This window comes from Bos taurus, chromosome 2, assembly GCF_002263795.3.
Source record: "Bos taurus isolate L1 Dominette 01449 registration number 42190680 breed Hereford chromosome 2, ARS-UCD2.0, whole genome shotgun sequence".
In the NCBI taxonomy this organism is placed as follows: Eukaryota; Metazoa; Chordata; class Mammalia; order Artiodactyla; family Bovidae; genus Bos; species Bos taurus.
Genome location: NC_037329.1, coordinates 130100982 through 130118696, shown reverse-complemented (window position 1 = coordinate 130118696; position 17715 = coordinate 130100982). Strand labels below are relative to the sequence as shown.

Genomic DNA, 17715 nt, shown 5'->3' with positions numbered 1-17715 from the left:
ATAGACAGAAGGGTATCCAGGGAGGGGCTCGCGGGCTTGCTCAGAACCAGGCAGGAAGAGTAGGTCTGGGGTCTGCCTGCCAGCGCCCGGCCCCCCCGTGCCAGAGTGACCCCCACACCCCACCCACCCCAGGGCCCAGCGTCAGCGCCAAGGCCCGCTCTCCCAGGCGGAGGCCCCAGCCCAGCCCCAGCGCCTGGGAAAGCCGCCTGTTTTGTTCCCATCTCCACACACCCCCCCACCTCTTTTTTTTTTTTTTTTCCTCTCTCTCTCATTCATTGCAGTTCGGTCCCTTTCGGAGCTGCAGGGACCCGGGTTGCAGGGCTGAGGCGAGGGGGTGGCCCTCCCGGCCCTGACAGGTAGGGCCCGCCCCGCTTTGAGCAGCCCCTTCCCTCGCCCTCTCCCCCCACCCCTCCCCGGGTCCCCTCTCCCTGCCCCTGTCAGCCGCGCCAGACGCTCTCCGGCTTTGCAGCATTCAATAAAAATTCAGAAACATTTGGGCTGAAATCGCTGCTTTATCTGGAGGAGCCACAGCGCCGGGAGAGACCACTGCTGCGCGGGGGGAGCCCGGGGTCTCGGTGGCCGGGGCGCGGGGCGTCTCTGCGCTCCGGCGCGCGCGCGGCCCCCGGGTGACCCCCGCGGACGCCAGGGGCTGGGGGCTCCGGGCGCGCGCGCGGGCCGGTGGGGCTGCCGGGGCGCGCGCGGGGGCCCGCGGCCCGGCTGGGCTCCCCCCGCGCTCGCGGCTCAGGTGGGCCGCGCCCAGCGCTGGCGGAGCCCGGGTCCCCGTTCTGCCCGGGCTGGATGGCTCATTCTGCTGGCTGCGCGGTGGCGGCGGCTGTGTGTGCGCCGCGCCTCGCCGCTCCCCCCCGGCCCCCCGAGCCCGGGGCGCGCGCTCCCGCCCGGGCCGCCCGGGCCCCGCGGCGCCGCGGCCCGAGGCCCCGGGAAGCGCAGCCATGGCTCTGCGGAGGCTGGGGGCCGCGCTGCTGCTGTTGCCGCTGCTCGCCGCCGTGGAAGGTGAGCGGGCGGGCGGGCGGCCGGGCGATGGGGGCGGGGAGCGGCCGGGCACTGGCGGCCGCCGGCGCCCACCTCCGCCCCGCGGCCCCGCAAAGTTTGCCCCGGGGCTCGCGCCGGGCGCAGGTGGCCGCGGGTAGGTGTGTCCGGCCGCGCCGGGAGGCGCGGGCCCCGCGGGCGCCCGGGAGCGGCGGGCGCTGATTGACTGTGCCAGGAGGAGGCAAAGGGACCATCTTGCCGAGGCTTTGTAGCCAGCCCGGCGAGCGCCGCCCAGGGCCGAGGGGCTGCCCACGCACGCTCGCCGCCCCCGGCCCGGGCACCCCACTGCGCGCCGGCCTGGCCTTGCTCGGCACCGGGTGGAGGGGCGCCGGCCGGGGGCTGGGGAGGCCCGGAGAGCAGTCGGGGCTGGAAAGTTTGGCAGGGAGCGGAGGGAGGCAGGCACCGCGACTGGTCCGGGGTGGGGGTTCCCGGTTCGCGGCCCCGGGATGGGGTCGGAGCCCCGAAGAGGGGGGACTGGCAGAGTGGAAGTGAGCGCGGCAGCACCCCGCGCCGGTGCCTGCCCGTCGCCCGCGGCGTACAATGGGGTCCCCTCCTCTGGAGGACTGCGGGGGGGATGGGTCCGTGGGCATCTCTGGGCCGCGCGGGGTCTCCGGGCACCCCTGCCGGCCACCGCCCCGCTGGCGGCAGAGCTCAGCGTGGCTGCTAGAGCCCCGGGAACTCTCCAGCTGCCGCCAGGGCCGGACCAGATGCTCTTGCCATGTGTTGGCCTTGGCCAGGGTCGCTGGGCCCTCTCCCCCATGGCCTCGTGTGTCGGTCCCACCCGACCCCCAAGGAAACAGGGCGGCTGCCCAGTCTCCCGAACCAGCTTGCTCTGGAGGGAAAGTTAGTGGGGTCTGGGTGTGTCCCCCAGAAATGGCCAAGCCTGTGGGGCAAGAAATGAACGTGAATAATGGTTCTCATGTGTACTGCACTTTACAGTTTTCAACCCGCTTTACAGTTCATGAAGTACTTTGCACTATATGCAAAGTACTGTGGTTTACAACGTGCGGCACAGTTGACAAGGTGCTTGAAGCTTTACGAAGTGCTTTCCCACCCGCAATTTTGTTGGATTCCCCAAAATAAGCCTTCCAGGGAATCCAGATGGGTTAGAGTCTTTAACTTCCTTTTACTGGAAAGGCAAACCAAGGCCCAGAAAAGCCAGTGCTTCGCGCCTTGGCCCTTGGGTGATAAAAATAGAATGGGGGTCTGGAGTCTGGGAAGCTTGTGCTCTGTTCATTTTGGTGGGTCTTCCCGTCCCTAAACAGGCTACCTTCTCCAGGATTCTGCCACCTTAGGCCCGAGGGGTACCCTCATCTTGGGCCATTTGGGGGTGATGCGAAGCCCCTTTCCCTCTTGCAGCTCAAAAAACCCCAAAAAACCAAACCCAAAAATAACCCGATGGAACCAGGCATGGAGCCTGCAGACTCTGGGAAAGGATGGATGGGGGATCCCATGCGATAACTTTAGTTTCTGTCTCAGTAATGAGTGCTTTAGTGACCACAGTTCAGGGGGTGGAGGGGGTGTCCCTGGATGGCAGCCATAGTTTCTGGCACGGAAGCAGCTGTCCCAAGGCTCCCGGAGGGTTTGACGGCTGCCTGAGGTTTCCCAGCGTGGGGCCCCTGGGGCACCAGGGTGCCACGAGCCCTGGGTGTGCAGGGCAGCCCTGAGACCTGGCTGCTGGCGGGAGCTCCCTGGAATAGGGCTGAGGTACCACTTATTAGCTCTGGCTTTGGGGAAATGACTCATGCATTGGCCCGCTATACATTGGGATGTTTACAGTATTATGGGGAGCTTGGCATAAATATTGCTCTTTGGGTTGTAGTCAGCGGTGCTGGAGGGGAAGAAAATTGGCCCCTCTCGCGTTGGAAAAGGCCCTGGGTGTGTTTTTAATTACCGGGGTAGGGGGGGTAGATGGAAGGGCCACGTCTATCCAGGCCTGGCCCTGGCGGGGGGCGGTCAGAATCTGGTGGGCTCTGGCCAGAGCGGACCCTGGGCCCTGGACACAGGGCTGATCAGCTGCTGACGTCCCAGGAGGGCGTGGCGGCGTGGGCTGCCACCTGGGGGCAGACTGGGAGGCGGGCTGCAGTGGGCATCCCGAACCTTGCTTCAGGCTCTTCCTTTCTCCCTGCATACTCTGGAGTCTAGTCCATTAGGCGTTAAGAAGGAGCTGGCCTAACGGAGGGGGAGATGGTGTGAGGTGGAGGTCAGAGGCCTGGCTTCTCACTTACTCGGGGACCACTAGACCAGCTCCCTGCCCTACAGGGAGCTCAGTTTCCCTGAGTCCAGAATGTTCGACCTAGCCTCCTAAGATTCACATGCACCCTCCTTGCCTTCCCTGAGCCTCAGTGTTCTCATCTGCCAAGTGAGGGTAATCATGCTGGTCCTGCCTGTCTCACAGGCATGTCTGTGAGATTCAGACCAGATAATGGATGGGAAGAAGTCACCTTGAAGATCTGCGTGGCCTCTGGGGGATGGAAGATGGGCAGTGCTGCTCGTGACACAACCCTGAAGAGACAGGAGCCTCCCGGGAGCAGGACAGACTGTGGAAGCAGACCTGAAGCCTGGGGTGATGAGGGAGCAGCCCTTGGGTCTCCTGGTACCCAGAGATGTGCAGCCGCCACTCCTGGCCCATCCCCCTCTTCCTACCCAGTAGTAACCATGCTGTCCTGAGCGTTAAGGTCTAGAAAATTCCCAGCCTTTGAGGGAGGAGACAGGATGTGTGTAGTTTCTGGGGGTGGGGAGGGCGGCACTAGTGGTAAAGAACCCGCCTGCCAATTCAGGAGACGTAAGAGATGCGGGTTTGATCCCTGGGTGGGGGAAGATCCCCTGGAGAAGGAAATGGCAACCCACTCCAGTATTCTTGCCCGGAGAATCCCACAGACAGAGGAGCCTGGTGGGCTATGGTTCTTAGGGTCGCAAAGAGTCAAACACGACTGAAGCGACTTAGCACACAGCATGGGGGCTAGGTTAGGATGGCAAGCTTAGTATCTCCCCAAACCGTGAGACCCCTCCCAAAAAGAAACCTAAGTCTGGAGCATCTGGATGCTTTGAGGGGATGGTAGTGCCCACGGGGTTGTGTCCAACAGGAGAAGAGATCATTGGTGGACCAGCTGCTAGTGAAAGTCGCTCAGTCGTGCCCGATTGTATAGTCCATGGAATTCTCCAGGCCAGAATATTGGAGTGGGTATCCTTTCCCTCCTCCAGGGGGTCTTCCCAACCCAGGGATCGAACCCAGGTCTCCCACATTGCAGGCGGATTCTTTACCAGCTGAGCCACCAGGGAGGTCTGGACCAGCCACTAGGTGGAATCCAAAAGTTGAAGTCTAGCGAAAATCCATCTCCTCTGCACATTTGTTCTTTTTTTTTTCCTGAAGATTTTTTAATATAGGCCACTTGTGAAGTCTTTATTGAATTGGTTGCGGTATTGCTTCCACTGTATCTTTTGGTTTTCTGGCCATAAGGCACGTGGGATCTCAGCTCTGCTCCCAGGGATCGAACTGGCACCACTTGCATTGGAAGGCAAAGTCTTAACCACTGGACTGCCAGTGAAGTCCCTGTACATTCATTCTTTTGGTTTCCAAATATTTATGGAGCGTGTTTTCTAGCTGGTGTGGTGCTGGGCCCTGGGGCGGGCAGGGAGACGGGACAAACTGACAGGGAAGCCGTTGGCAAGGTACTATGTGATAAGTGTGTCCCGGGTCCTGCCAGGAGGCAGTCGTGCGCCACCTGCGGGAGCAGCAGCCATGTAGGATGGAAGCCAGTTACTTTGTCATTTATAGCTTTATTCTTTGCCTCATTTTCTTACTTCCTGTTCTCCCTGCCTCGAAACTTTCTCAGCCACCTGTCATATTAATGAACTGTGTTCCCAAAAAGCTAAGGAGGTTGAGTTTGGGACCGAGAGGAGGCAAAGTCTTGGCCTGGAAGAAGGAACAGCGTGTGTAAAGACCTGGAGACACGATGATTGGAGTGTGATTCTTGGGTGTATCTGAGGGAGACGGATGTTAACAGCAGCAAGGGGGGATTAGGCTGAGAAGTTTGGGCTTGATGCTTAGGGCACTGGGGAGCCACTGAAGTTTCTTGAGCCACAGGGGACTTGGCCAGATTTGTTTGTGGAAAGATCACTGGCTTCCAGTGTGTGGGAATCTTCAGATGGGCTACAACCTGTCCTGTACAGTAAAGAAAAGGCCAGCTTGTCTGTTCTCGGCTAGGCTGTGAGCTCCCTGAGGGAGCTCAGTTTTGTGTCCATGGTGGTAATAAAAAGAAAGTGAGGTCTCTCAGTCATGTCCAACTCTTTGCGACCCCATGGGCTGTAGCCCACCAGGCTCCTCTGTCCATGGAATTTTCCAGGCAAGAGTGGGTTGCCATTTCCTTCTCCAGGGGATCTTCCCAATCCAGAGATCAAACCCAGGTCTCCCGCATTGCAGGCAGATGCTTTACCATCTGAGCCACCAGGGAAGCCCAATAGTAGTAAAAAGATCTCTGTTCAAATGCTGCTCCCAGAGGCCTTCCCTGATTACCTCCTCTAACACAGACTCAGTTCAGACACGTTCTATCCCTCCTGTTTTGTCGTACTTCAGAATACCCACTGCCATCTGAAATGGTATCAAAGACTTGTTGCTTTCCTTGTTTAGTGTCCGTCTTGCCCACTAGACCGTAAACTCCAAGAGATGAGAGGGTTTTTCTAAATTTATTTTTTTTTAATTTAAAAATTTTAATTATTTTTTGGCTACACTAGACAGCCTACGGGATCTTTGTCTCCCCCACCGGGGATCAAACCCATGGCCCCCACAGTGGAAGCGTGAAGTCCTAACCTCTGGTCTGCCAGGGAAGTCCTGAGGTTTTTGTTTTCCCTGTTTGCTGCGGCAGCCGGGTGCCCTGAACTGAACCCAGTCACCCGGTGCCCTGAACTGAAAGGAACTAAGGAACGCTGAATGAATGAATGAGTGTGGAGTGAACAAACAAATGAATACATTATATTGTGCTATACAGTAAGTGTCGGGAGAATGATACAGAGACGAAGGAGGGAGTCCCTCTGGCCGGGGAGATGAAGGAAATCTTCCCAGAGGGAGAAGCAGAGGGCAGATGTGAGCAGAGATACAGAATGCAGGAAGATGTGTGGGGATAATAACGAGATCAGTTCAGCCAGAGCTGAGGATTCAAATGGACCGGCGGCAGCTCTGTGCCAAGCAAGTCCGCTCCTTACGGGGTCGAGGGAGACTGCCCGCCCCTTCCCCCCATGCACGTCTTGTACTGTCCCACCCCCAGCCCAGCCCTCTGCTGGGCCCACCTCTCGGGCATTACCTATCTAAGATCCAGCGACCTTCAGTGGGATTAATTTAGAATTGGTTTTCCTTTTATGTTTATTTCTCCTGCTCCTCATTTTTAAAGGAGGCTGCTTTCATGTATTCGTCTTAGCCAGGAAATCAGGGCTTAGATTTAAAGCCCGAATGCTGTAGAATTCAAAAGCAAGTTGACTTATTCATTTATTCCTCCATCCATCCATATGTTTTAAAAGACTCGCCAGGCACCCTCTTCATGTCAGGTGCTGGGTGGGGAGAAAGGATTCCAACTTCAGTGGGAAACAAGGGTGGCCAACTTCCAGGACCCTGTGGGGCAGAGAAAAGGCACGGCCTTTCTGGGCAATCAGACCTGGGTCCAAACCCCCCAGCCCTGCACACTGTGTGTGCCCTGGGCAAGGAGCTGGACTCCCATTTCCTGAGGGGTTCCTGGGGACACTCACACAAAGTGTCAGGCACACGACAGGGGAGGAAGAGGGGAAGGGATGGTTAGGGAGTTTGGGATGGACATGTACACGCTGCTTTGTTTAAAACAGATAACCGACCGACGAGGACCTACAGGGAGCTCTGTTCGATGTTACGTCACAGCCTGGATGGGAGGGGAGTTTGGGGGAGAATGGATACATGTATGTGTATGGCTGAGTCCCTTTGCTGTCCACCTGAAAGTATGACAACATTATTCATCGGCTGTACCCCAATATAAAATAGAGTCAAAAAAAAAAAGAAGTGTCAGGTACTTGTCTGTGTAGAGGTTGTTCTCAGCCCCTCCAAAGTCCTTGTCCTTGGAGTGAATGCCTGTGATCGGTGATAGCTGTGTCCTAATTCACTTCCCCTCTTTCTGGCATTTAGACTGTTCAGTCCACAAACCAAACTTCAGTGTCTCCCCCAACCCAGCACACAGACTCCCAACTGCTCCCGCCTTGGGATGGCGACCCCCCAAGTGTGAGCAGGCCCAGAGCCCCATCTCTGCCTCTTTCTTCAGGGCTCTGTCGGGGGAAAATACTTGCTTCTTACCATGGCAGGGAATTGGAAGAGGGGCTCTCAACTGGGGTCCACAGGCCTTAGTTATGGGACCCTGGGATCACCCTGAAATTATAATAGAATGTTGGCTGTGACCATAGATTTTCCTAGGAAGCGGGGTCTTAGCTTTCAGAAGATTCTCAAAACAGTTGTGAAAACACAGGCCCATACCCAGGCTCCCAGTGAGGGGGTTTGAATCCTTGGTTGGTCCTGAGACCCCACTGCCAGCTCCCTCTGCCCTGCCATGGCCCCAGACCCTCCCAGGGGGCGGGGGTTGTCCTTCCTAATGCCTTTGGCCGCCTCCACTTCATCAAGGTTCTGCATCAACCCCAAAGCCAGGGTGGGGGCAGGTTGTCTGGGCAGCTTGCCGGGGACTCCGCAAGGCCGAGGGTCACAGCTGGTCAGCTTGGCCTGCCCAGAGCTTACCTATGAGCTTAGGGTGGAGGTTGGACCCCTGCAGGCAGAGGGATCCATAAAGGAAGGGGCTGAGGATAGAACTGGCCGGTGACAGGAGGCCTGGGCTGGACAAGGGAGGGGGTGCCCTGCTCCCTCTGAGGGTGGAGGGGTGAGACCAGGAGAGCCTCCAGGCAGTGGCAGACCCGGTCTGCACCTCTGACCAAAGCCCCATCCCATCCTGTGGCCTGGCCTGCTTGCCTGACTTTGCTGGAGATTTGATAGATCCAGCTGGAGCCCAGGGATCAGTAACTTTTAACTCTCTTCCCAGGTCTTTCCGTTGGGCAGGTGGGGACTCCTGGGAAAGAGGAAGAGAAACCTCAGCAGGAAACTGGAAAAGGCCAAAACGAAGTGAAGTCAGTCTGAGTTAGTGCCCACCAGCCCAGGCCGCCGGCCTGCTGGTGAACGGAAGGAGACTTGGTAGGGGGAGGGCAGGGCAGGGCAGGGCAGAATGTTTGCACACCTCTCAGGGATGGGGTGGGCCATTGATCTGACAGCACCTGGAAGCTTCCTGATTGGGATCAACTGTCTGATAAGGCTGCCTTGAAAGCATTTTAGGGTTTTAGGGCCTTTTAAAGCAGGTGCCTTCCGGATGGTGGAGAGGAGACACCTGTCTCCCAAGTGCCTCTGTATCACCTGCAGCGAGGGGCTTGCTTAGACCACCTTAGCCTGGGCCGTGCTCAGTGAGCTTCCTGGAGCTATCTGGAGCCCTGCCGAAGCCCCCTCAGGATAGGGGTATCCTCAGGGAAGAGACCTTGTCTGCTCTGTGCCCTTGAGCAAGCGGTGTGCTGTCTGAGCCTCAGTTTGCTGATCCGTAAACTGGGGATACTGCCTGTCGGAGGCTCGTAGTGAGGGTTAAATGAGGTCCCGTATACAGCGGCCAGCAGAGCAGCCTGGTCTGCGGCCCTGCCGGTGTTTATCCGTTGTCAGGACTGTGAAATGTCCACACCCTTGTTCCCCGCCAGACTACTTGCTCCTGTCTTTGAAATCCCAGAGCCCTTTGGCCAAACCCTGACCACTGTCTTGTTCCGTAAACAGCAGAGCCTAGGGGTCACAAGGATGTCTGGAGTCAGGCTGCCTGTGTGTCCTCTGGTCGGTTATTTAACCTCTCTGAGCCCTGCTTCCCTCACTTCTTTTTTTTTTTTTAAGGCCACTTTCTATTTATTAAATAAATGCCTACCAAGCTCCATGTGTTTCACATACAGATATATCATTCAGTCCTCATGACTGCCCTGTGAGGTAGATCTTTTTGTCCCCATTTCACTGGAGCTTAGGTTATCTGCCCAAGCCCCCTCCCTTCTCAAGTAGTGAAGGATTTGATGTTGGGACTTCTGGAGTCCACTTGTCCCCTCTAGTTGAATTTAGGTGAGCTCTCAGAGAATATGTGTTTTCTTTTTTTTTTTTTTGTTTAGTATAAATTTATTTATTTTAATTGGAGGCTAATTACTTTATAATATTGTGTTGGTTTTGCCATACATCAACATGAATCTGCCACGGGTGTACATCCTGAACCCCCCTCCCACCTCCCTCCCCATCCCATCCCTCTGGATCATCCCAGTGCACCAGCCCTGAGCATCCTGTATCATGCATGGAACCTGGACTGGTGACTCATTTCATATATGAAATTATACATGTTTCAATGCCATTCTCCCAAATCATCCCACCCTCGCCCTCTCCCACGGAATCCAAAAGACTGTTCTATACATCTGTGTCTCTTTTGCTGTCTCACATACAGGGTTATCATTACCATCTTTCTAAATTCCATATATATGCGTTAGTATACTGTATTGGTGTTTTTCTTTCTGGCCTACTTCACGCTGTATAATAGGCTCCAGTTTCATCCACCTCATTAGAACTGATTCAAATGTATTCTTTTTAATGGCTGAGTAATACTCCATTGTGTATATGTACCACAGCTTTCTTGTCCATTTGTCTGCCGATGGACATCTAGGTTGCTTCCATGTCCTGGTTATTAGTTCCTGAGGTGGCTATGATGCATGAATGGGTTAGTCCATGAAAGATGAATCTGCATTTGTAACTGAATGTGTATCTTGCATGTGATGAGTGCACAGTAATATTAACTGTGGCTGTTATTTCTCAAAACCAGTGGGAAACTGCATTCAGAGTAGGGGGATGTGGGTGCCGTTTTACTCGAGGACTCTGTCTGCAGCTCTCCCCCCATCCCTCTTCACTTCACCCCAGGAAAAAGCCAAAGATACAGAGTTGAGTTCTATCTGACTCTTGCTGAGTAGTTGAGAGCTCCCTCCAGCCTGCCTCTTTGCTTCCCATGCAGGTTTTGCACAAGAGCCCATCCCCCCTCCAAGTCAGCCTCCCTTAACCCCAGGAAAGGGACAGGATCTTCTATCGCTGCGACTTCATTCTTGACCCTTGGCCTCCCAGCCACCAACTTCCATGAAAAAGTGAAAATGTTAGTTGCTCAGTCGTGTCCAACTCTTTGCAACCCATGAACTGTAGCCCGCCAGGCTCCTCTGTCCATAGCATTCTCCAGGCCAAGAATATTGGGGTGGGTTGCCATTCCCTTCTCCAGGGGATCTTCCCAACCCAGGGATTGAACCTGCATTGCAAGAATCTGCATTGCAGGCAGATTCTTTACTACCTTGAACTACCAGGGAATTCACACCAACGTCCATACATGATAATAAAAATAGCCAGATGCTCTGCTTAAAGACATTGTATTGGGTTGGCCAAAAAGTTTGTTTGGGTTTTCCATTAACAGGTTATGGAAAAACCCAAATGCACTTTTTGGCCAACCCCATATACGTCATCTCACACAACCACCTCAACAGCTGCCCTGGTGGTGTTATTATTGTGCCCATTTTACAGATGTGGAAACTGAAACTCAGAAAGCAACTAGCCCAAGGAGGGAGCAGGAGGCAGGGATTCGAACCCAGGTCTGGAGGACGTTGAAGCTCCTGCTCTGCACCACCGCCTTCCAGCAGCCTCTGGAATGTACCTCTCAGCTCAGAGAAAAGGCTTGGCTCTGACGAGGGTCTCCAAGGCAGCCATCCAGCCTCTGACTCCATCAACATCCTGAGATAATGCAAGTGGGAGGGTTCTGGAACTCACAAACCTGCCATAAAAAAGCAATCGCTGTCATAATGGTCAGAATAATGTTGTTCTAACTTAGACAAATCGGGTGTTAACTCATTACATTGTGAGGGGTGCCTCCACAGAGAACAGAGGCTGTGGAACAGTCACAGGGCCATTTGTAGCTGGTGTTTCTAAACCCATTAGCTCATTGGGTTTTCACAGCAACCCTATGAGTGGGCAGGAACCATGGGGCCCATTTTAGAGATGAGGAAACTGAGACCTGGGGGAATAAGGCGACTTGTTGGAGGGCAGTGGCCAGACCATGCGTGAAGCCCAAGGCGGGTCTCAATGGCTCAGAGATCCTCAATTCAATTTGAATTCCTAGCCAACATTTAAAAATCAGGAGAGTTTACAGAGAAATCCTGTTTCTGGCTTTGTAAGAAGTCAGACAATCTGGCTTCTCTAGGCCCACATTCCCACATGGCCACAGTTGGCTGGAGCCAAATAGTGACTGCCTCTTCAGACGAGCACGTGAACGTGGGCTGGGGGGGCGGGGAGCTCTCCATCGGCTTGCGTCACACATTTGTGTTACTTGCCTGGGTCCTGCAGGGTTCAAGTTTGCCTTCTAGATCCGCCCCGCATCTCCTGTTGGTGGTGGTGGTGTTTAGCCTCTAGTCTCTCTTGCGATCAGGAGTAAATTGCTTCTCCTTCCCAGGCTTTGGCTACCTCTTCTCTCAAATGAGGGGGTAGGGCTCAGTGGTTTCGGAGGCTCCTTCCAGCTCTGGGATTGCATGCCCGGTGGCAGGCTCCAGGCAAGGGGGGGAGAGCTAGACAGAGGCCAGGGCTCTGCCCCCAGGACGTGTATCAGTTATCCATTGCTGCCTAATAAGCCACCCCAAAACGTACTGTCTCAATACAACAGTGATGTATTATTCTTCCTGATTCAGTGGAGTGGCCGGGTGCAGCTGGGCATTTATTCTGCTCCATGTGGTGTCAGCTTGGATCACTCTTGAGCTTGCACTCAGCTGGGCTGTGCTGGAAGGTCTCCCGTGGCCTCTCCTGCATCTCTGAGGCCCTGGTAGGGAGGGTGGGAAGGCCCCCCTGCCTCGCCCCCTCCCCGTTCAAGATTGCTCACCCGTCACTAGTCTAGACCGAGCTTTCCACAGCGGCTAGCTCCCAAGAGGGTAAAGAGGAAACCGGAAGACTCCTTGAGGCCTGGACTGTGATGTCACAAAACATCACCCCTGCAGTCGGAGCAAGTCACAGAGCCATCTCAGATGCATCCCAGGCCTCCTCATCCAGTTCAGAGACTGGGGGGATATACGCTGGGCTCAGTTTTCTGTTCAGTCTTTCAAAGGAAGCACCGTGTGCTGCGAACGGTCTAATACACAGCATTCGCCTGTGTGTTGCCCCTGGTCCTCAGCGTGTCTTTGGAGGTGATGCTCGGCCCCCAAACACCCACTTCACCGTGTACACACATCTCGTGTTCCGGGCCGACCTGTGGTCCAAACGTAGCTTCAGCAACCCCCTCCCTCCCTCTTTTTTTTTTGGCCTCACTGGTCTTTGTTGCGGTGTGTGAGCTTTTCTCTAGCTGTGGTGTCCGGGCTCCCTAGTTAAGGTGCACACACTCTCTAGTTGCGATGCACACGTCCTTTGGCTGTAACGTGCAGGCTCTCTAGTTGACGGCATGCAGGTTCTCTAGTTGTGATGTGCCGTCTGTTTGCGGTGTGTGGACTTAGTTGCCTGGTGGCATGTGGGATCTTAATTCCCCGAGCAGCAATCGAACCTGCATCCCTTGCATTTGAAGGCAGATCCTTAACCACTGGACCCACCAGGGAAGTCCCTCAGCCCCTTAATGGGAGGCGGCTTTCTGTTTAGTGACAGCAGGTATAGGCCGGTAACCACACTGAGGGACAGTCCACCCCAGGGAGTTTCTAGTCCCGCACAGGGTGTGGGTAACAGGGAGCCAGAAACCTCTTGCCCTGCCTGCTCTCCGTCCTGTCCCACCGCTGCACTGACTTCCTGTGCTGTCCACTGCCCCGGAGAGAACAGCGACCCTCCACTTCACCATGTCCCCTGCCCAGCACGAGGCCTGGCTCATGATATGCACTGAATAGATGTTTGAGCCATAAAGTGAAAGTGAAAGTCGCTCAGTTGTGTTCAGCTCTTTGCAACTCCGTGGACTACACAATCCATGGAATTCTCCAGGCCTAGGGATACTGATACTGCAGTGGGTAGCCTTTCCCTTCTCCAGGGGACTTTTCCCAACCCAGGGGTAGAATCCAGGTCTTCCGCATTGTAGGTGGATTCTTTACCAGCTGAGCCACAAGGGGAGCCATGGTAGCCCAAGTCATAGCTATTCAGGATCAGGCGTGAGAAGGAGGCCCTGGGCTGGTAGGAATGAGTTTGGAGGATGGGGCTAAGAAACCCTTGTGGCCTGGGGCAGGTCACTTCACCCCTCTGGGCCTCAGTTTTCTCATCAGTAAATAGGGGATCATGATTTAACCACCTCAGAAGGCCATGTCAAGGAGCATCTGTGTTCTTCATTCAACTATAAAAGAACATGTAAACTAAGATCCTAGAAGCTGTGCAGTCCAGAGAAAAAAAGAAATCCTTTGACACAATGCTATAAGTCAACTCTACTTAAATAACATTTTATAAAGTGAAAAAACAAACAAAAGAACCTGTAATGAGGTGACTGGTCTGTCACCCCCGCCCTGACTGGGGGCCACCATAAGAGCGGGGAAGCGCTGGAGAAAACCGAAATGTCTGAAGGCATTGGTTGGCCAGTTGCTGTCAGACCTGAGTTGGGACTACAGGTCGGCACAGGGAGATATGTGCACGTGGTGAAGTGTTGAAGACCATAAGCAACACATAAGCGAGTTTTATTGTCAAACAGTTAAGCAGAAAATGGGGTTGCTGACTGAATAGGAATCAAGCCTACACAGATAATACAGACACAGTCCTTCTGATACACCGTAGTCTCTCTTTTATTTTTAGAAAAAGCTAAAAATGTGTTTGGGTATGTCTCTTGTTTGCACAAGGGAAGCGGAATTATTATTTGGGGCTTTAGTTTTGTTACTCAACGCCTAAGTCTTAGTCTTTTAATAAGTGAGTTAATGCTGCTCATGTTTATTGATGTAATGGATGTGTTGGGTCTCAACTCTGTTGTGATATTTTTTGGGGTTGGCCAGACGAACTTTTTGGCTGACCCAGTGTGATGATGTGTACTTTATTTGCTGCGCTTCTTTTTCTACAAGATGTGCATTCTTTACTCTGGTTTATTTAAATGTGCTAGGTATTTAGGAAGGTTCATGGTTTTGTTCCGGTGGTCACCTTTCTACTTATGCCTTCTTCCACAGTGTCTAATATGCTGTTATAGCATCCAGTGTATTGTTTCTAGAATTTCCATTTATGTCTTTTTTATATAGCCCTTGTCTCTACTGACAGAGAAGGCAATGGCACCCAACTCCAGTACTCTTGCCTGGAAAATCCCATAGACAGAGGGGCCTGGTAGGCTGCAGTCCATGGGGTCGCTAAGAGTCGGGCACGACTGAGCAACTTCCCTTTCCCTTTCCCTTGTCTCTACTGAGCAGATTCAGTCTTTTCCTTCTTGAACTTATTAAACAGAGTTATAGTAAAATAAATTAACAACCGACCAAATCCTAAGAGTCCTGGCCAGAGACCCTAGACTCTTGAGTTGGCCAGGTTGTTAATGGATATTTGACAGACAGCAGTGTGCCCAGGAGGGTACATATCTTGTCTAAAGAAAGCAAGTGGGACTTCCCTGGTGGTCCAGTGGTTCGGATTCCACACTGCCACTGTATGGACATTGGTTCAATCCCTGGTCAGGGAACTAAGACCCTGCGTGCCACATGGCACAGCCAAAAACATAATAATAATAACATAAAGAAGGCAGGTGCTACCCACTCTTGACCATCTTGCTGTGCGGGGATTGGGGCTCAGTTTTGCCAGAACTTCTGGTTTGCAAAGTTCTGACATTTATGGAAAAACTTGTTGTTAAATGTTTGCTCAACTCTAAAATACAGTCCTGGCCAATCTAAGTCATATTTGTTGGCTGAATTGGGCTCAGGAGCTGGCAGTTTCAAGCTCTAGTTGAGGTGTTTTGGACAGAGAAATAGCAAGGGCATTGTTACCTCCATTTGACTGATGAAGAAATTGAGGTTCAGGGGGCTGTAGTGACGTACCCAAGGCTACACAGCTGGGAGCCACAGGCTTCCCCGGTGGCGCAGTGGTAAAGAATCCGCCTGCCAAAGCAGGAGATGCGAAAGACGCAGTTCTGGTCCCTGGGTCGGGAAGATCCCCTGGAGGAAGAAATGGCAACCCACTCCAGGATTCTTGCCTGGAGAATCCCATGGACAGAGGAGCCTGGCGGGCTACAGTCCCATAGGGTTGCAAAGAGTCAGATATGACTCAGCATGCACACACGCACGTGCACACACACACACACACACACACACACACACACACACCGCTGGTAAGCAGTGACATTGTCAGAAGTGCCTCTTAAACTGGAGAGTCTTCCTGGAACTTCCCTCCATGGCTTCTGTTTCCTGCCTTCCAGGACAATCCAGGAGCAGAAGCTCCTTCTGGCAGGCATCTACGCTATTTAAAGGCAGAGAGCATGTCTTCCTTCCGTTTTCTTCTTCGTGGGCAGAGTTGATGCAATGGGAGGTGTGTGTTCTTGAAGTAGAACCTCTGGCTCTAAAACTTACAAACAGCCTGACCTTGGCCCTTTTAGAAAAATTTAATTATATTTGGCCATGCTGGGTCTTTGTTGTAGTGTGGGGCTCTCTCTAGCTGCACTTCGATTTGCGGTGGCTTCTCTCGCGGTGGATCACGGACTCTAGGCGTGCGGGCTTCCTTAGTTGCGGCCCACAGGCTCTAGAGTGCGTGGGCTTTGTTGCCCCATGGCAGGTAGAATCTGAGTTCCCGGAACAGGGATTGAACCCACGTCCCCTCCAGTGGCAGGCGGATTCTTAACCACTGGACCTCCAGGCAAATCCCAGGCCTCGGCCCCTTTTAACTTAGTTACCTCTTTGAGCCTCAGTTTCTTCCGTGGTAAACTGGAGTTAGGAAAGTTTCACAGAAGGCGACTTCCACGATGCTTGTCGAGGAACAGCCAGGCGGAGAAGTGGCAAGGCAGGCAGGCATTCCGGGCAAACAGCAGGACAGCATCTGCAGAGATCCGAAGGGGAGGCCCCGGAGCGCGTGGTGTCTTTGGGAGCTGGAAAGAGGCCTGTGCGGCTGAGAACCGGGCACGCCAAGCACCGGGGCGGGGTGCAAGCTGCCTGGGCCCAGCAGGCAGAGAGCGTGGGGTCAGCACTCCCATTATGGCGACGACATATGTCCACAGCACCAACTTGTCACTTGGCCTGAGTCCATGGGAAGCCGGAAGGACAAAAAGCATCTGAACGTGTAAGTGGGGAGAAAGCGGCTTAGCGCACAGTGGGATGCGTCCCGCCTGAATGGGGGCTTCTCCGCCTCTCGCGGGGAGGCAGAGCCTGGGAACAGCCCCGGCCAGAGCCTGCGGGGCCTTTCTGGAACCCACGAAAGGCCATGTGGCCCAGGGAGTCTGTTCGAGTCAGGGCCCCAGGGCGGGATGTCTTCGTGAGCCTGTCCCCGTCAGTGTCAGCTGTCACTCCCCACAGCTTCAAATGGCAACTCCTGCCGCTCTCAGGAGAACAGTCGGACGCGCTCCCTAGATACCAAGGAGGCCCTGATGCTGGGTGTTCCGGGGCCGCCCCGGAGCTCAGCCCCACGCCAGCAAAGCACAGGGCTCCTTCTGAATGGCCTCTGCTGGAGTTGAATGGGTTCCGATGAGGCCCGGCCCCTTTTGGCCTGGGTCCAGGGACACAGGCGAGTCAGGAGATGCTGGGGCAAGATCCTGGACTCTGGAGATAGTCAGGCTGTCCACATCCTGGCTCCTCCACTCACTAGCTGTGTCACCTTGGGTAGGTCATTTCCTGCTCAGCCTTGGCTTCTTATCTGGAAACTGAGGATAATATCACCTACTGCATCATGTTGTTTCAGAAATTTAAAAACAAAAACAGGTGTTTTTGAAAAGCAAGTGTTTACCAACCTCTCAGCCTCAGTTTCTCAGCAGTTCAATGATTGATAATAATAGCAATAATTAAAACAGTGTTCAGTCGTGTCTGACTCTTTGCAGCCCCATGGGCTATAGCCCACCAGGCTCCTCTGTCCTTGGAATTTTCCAAGCAAGAATACTGTCTTGGGCTGCCATTTCCTACTCCAAGGGATCATCCTGACCCAGGGACGGAACCCACATCTGCTGCATTGGCAGGCGAATTCTTTACCACTGAGCCACCAGGGAAGCCCGTCCTTTACCTAGATTCAACATTGGTGAACATTTTGCCATATTTGTATCCCTTTTTGTATGACAGTACCTGTATGTGTGTATTTTTTTTTTCTGAACCATTTGAACATAAATTGCTGATATGGGCAAAGAACTAACGTTGACTGAGAATTGATACGTATAGGTCTAAGGCCAACTTTCTTAACCACCATCTTAGATCACTTTGCCTGCCACACAGTAGGACTTGAAAATTGGTAGCACTTGGGAGGAATAGCTGGTATTGCCTACAGCTGACCAGGGAATCCCCCTGCATTACCTCATTCAGTCCTCCCTGTAGCCTAGGAGGAAACTGTTAGCGGTGTCTTCCAGTGGCTGAGGCTCTGCACTCCCAATGCAGGGTGCCCAGGTTCAATCTCTGGTCAGGGAACTAGATCCCACATGCCACAGCTAAGAGCTTTCGTGCTGCAAATAAGGATCCTGCACGGTGCAGCAAAGATGCCACAGCGAGCAT

General features: G+C 53.9%; 1 protein-coding gene across 2 annotated transcripts in view; it reads left to right on the top strand.

Annotated features, from left to right (window-relative positions):
- Positions 1-844: 844 nt before the first annotated feature.
- The window catches only part of EPHB2 (EPH receptor B2), a 219829-nt gene continuing 202958 nt past the window's right edge, over positions 845-17715 (top strand). For both annotated transcript variants that reach the window (XM_024975897.2, XM_024975895.2), the window contains exon 1: positions 845-1011. In XM_024975897.2, coding sequence (XP_024831665.1) covers positions 951-1011 — 61 coding nt within the window. In that variant the 5' untranslated portion in view covers positions 845-950. The remainder of the gene's footprint in view (positions 1012-17715) is intronic.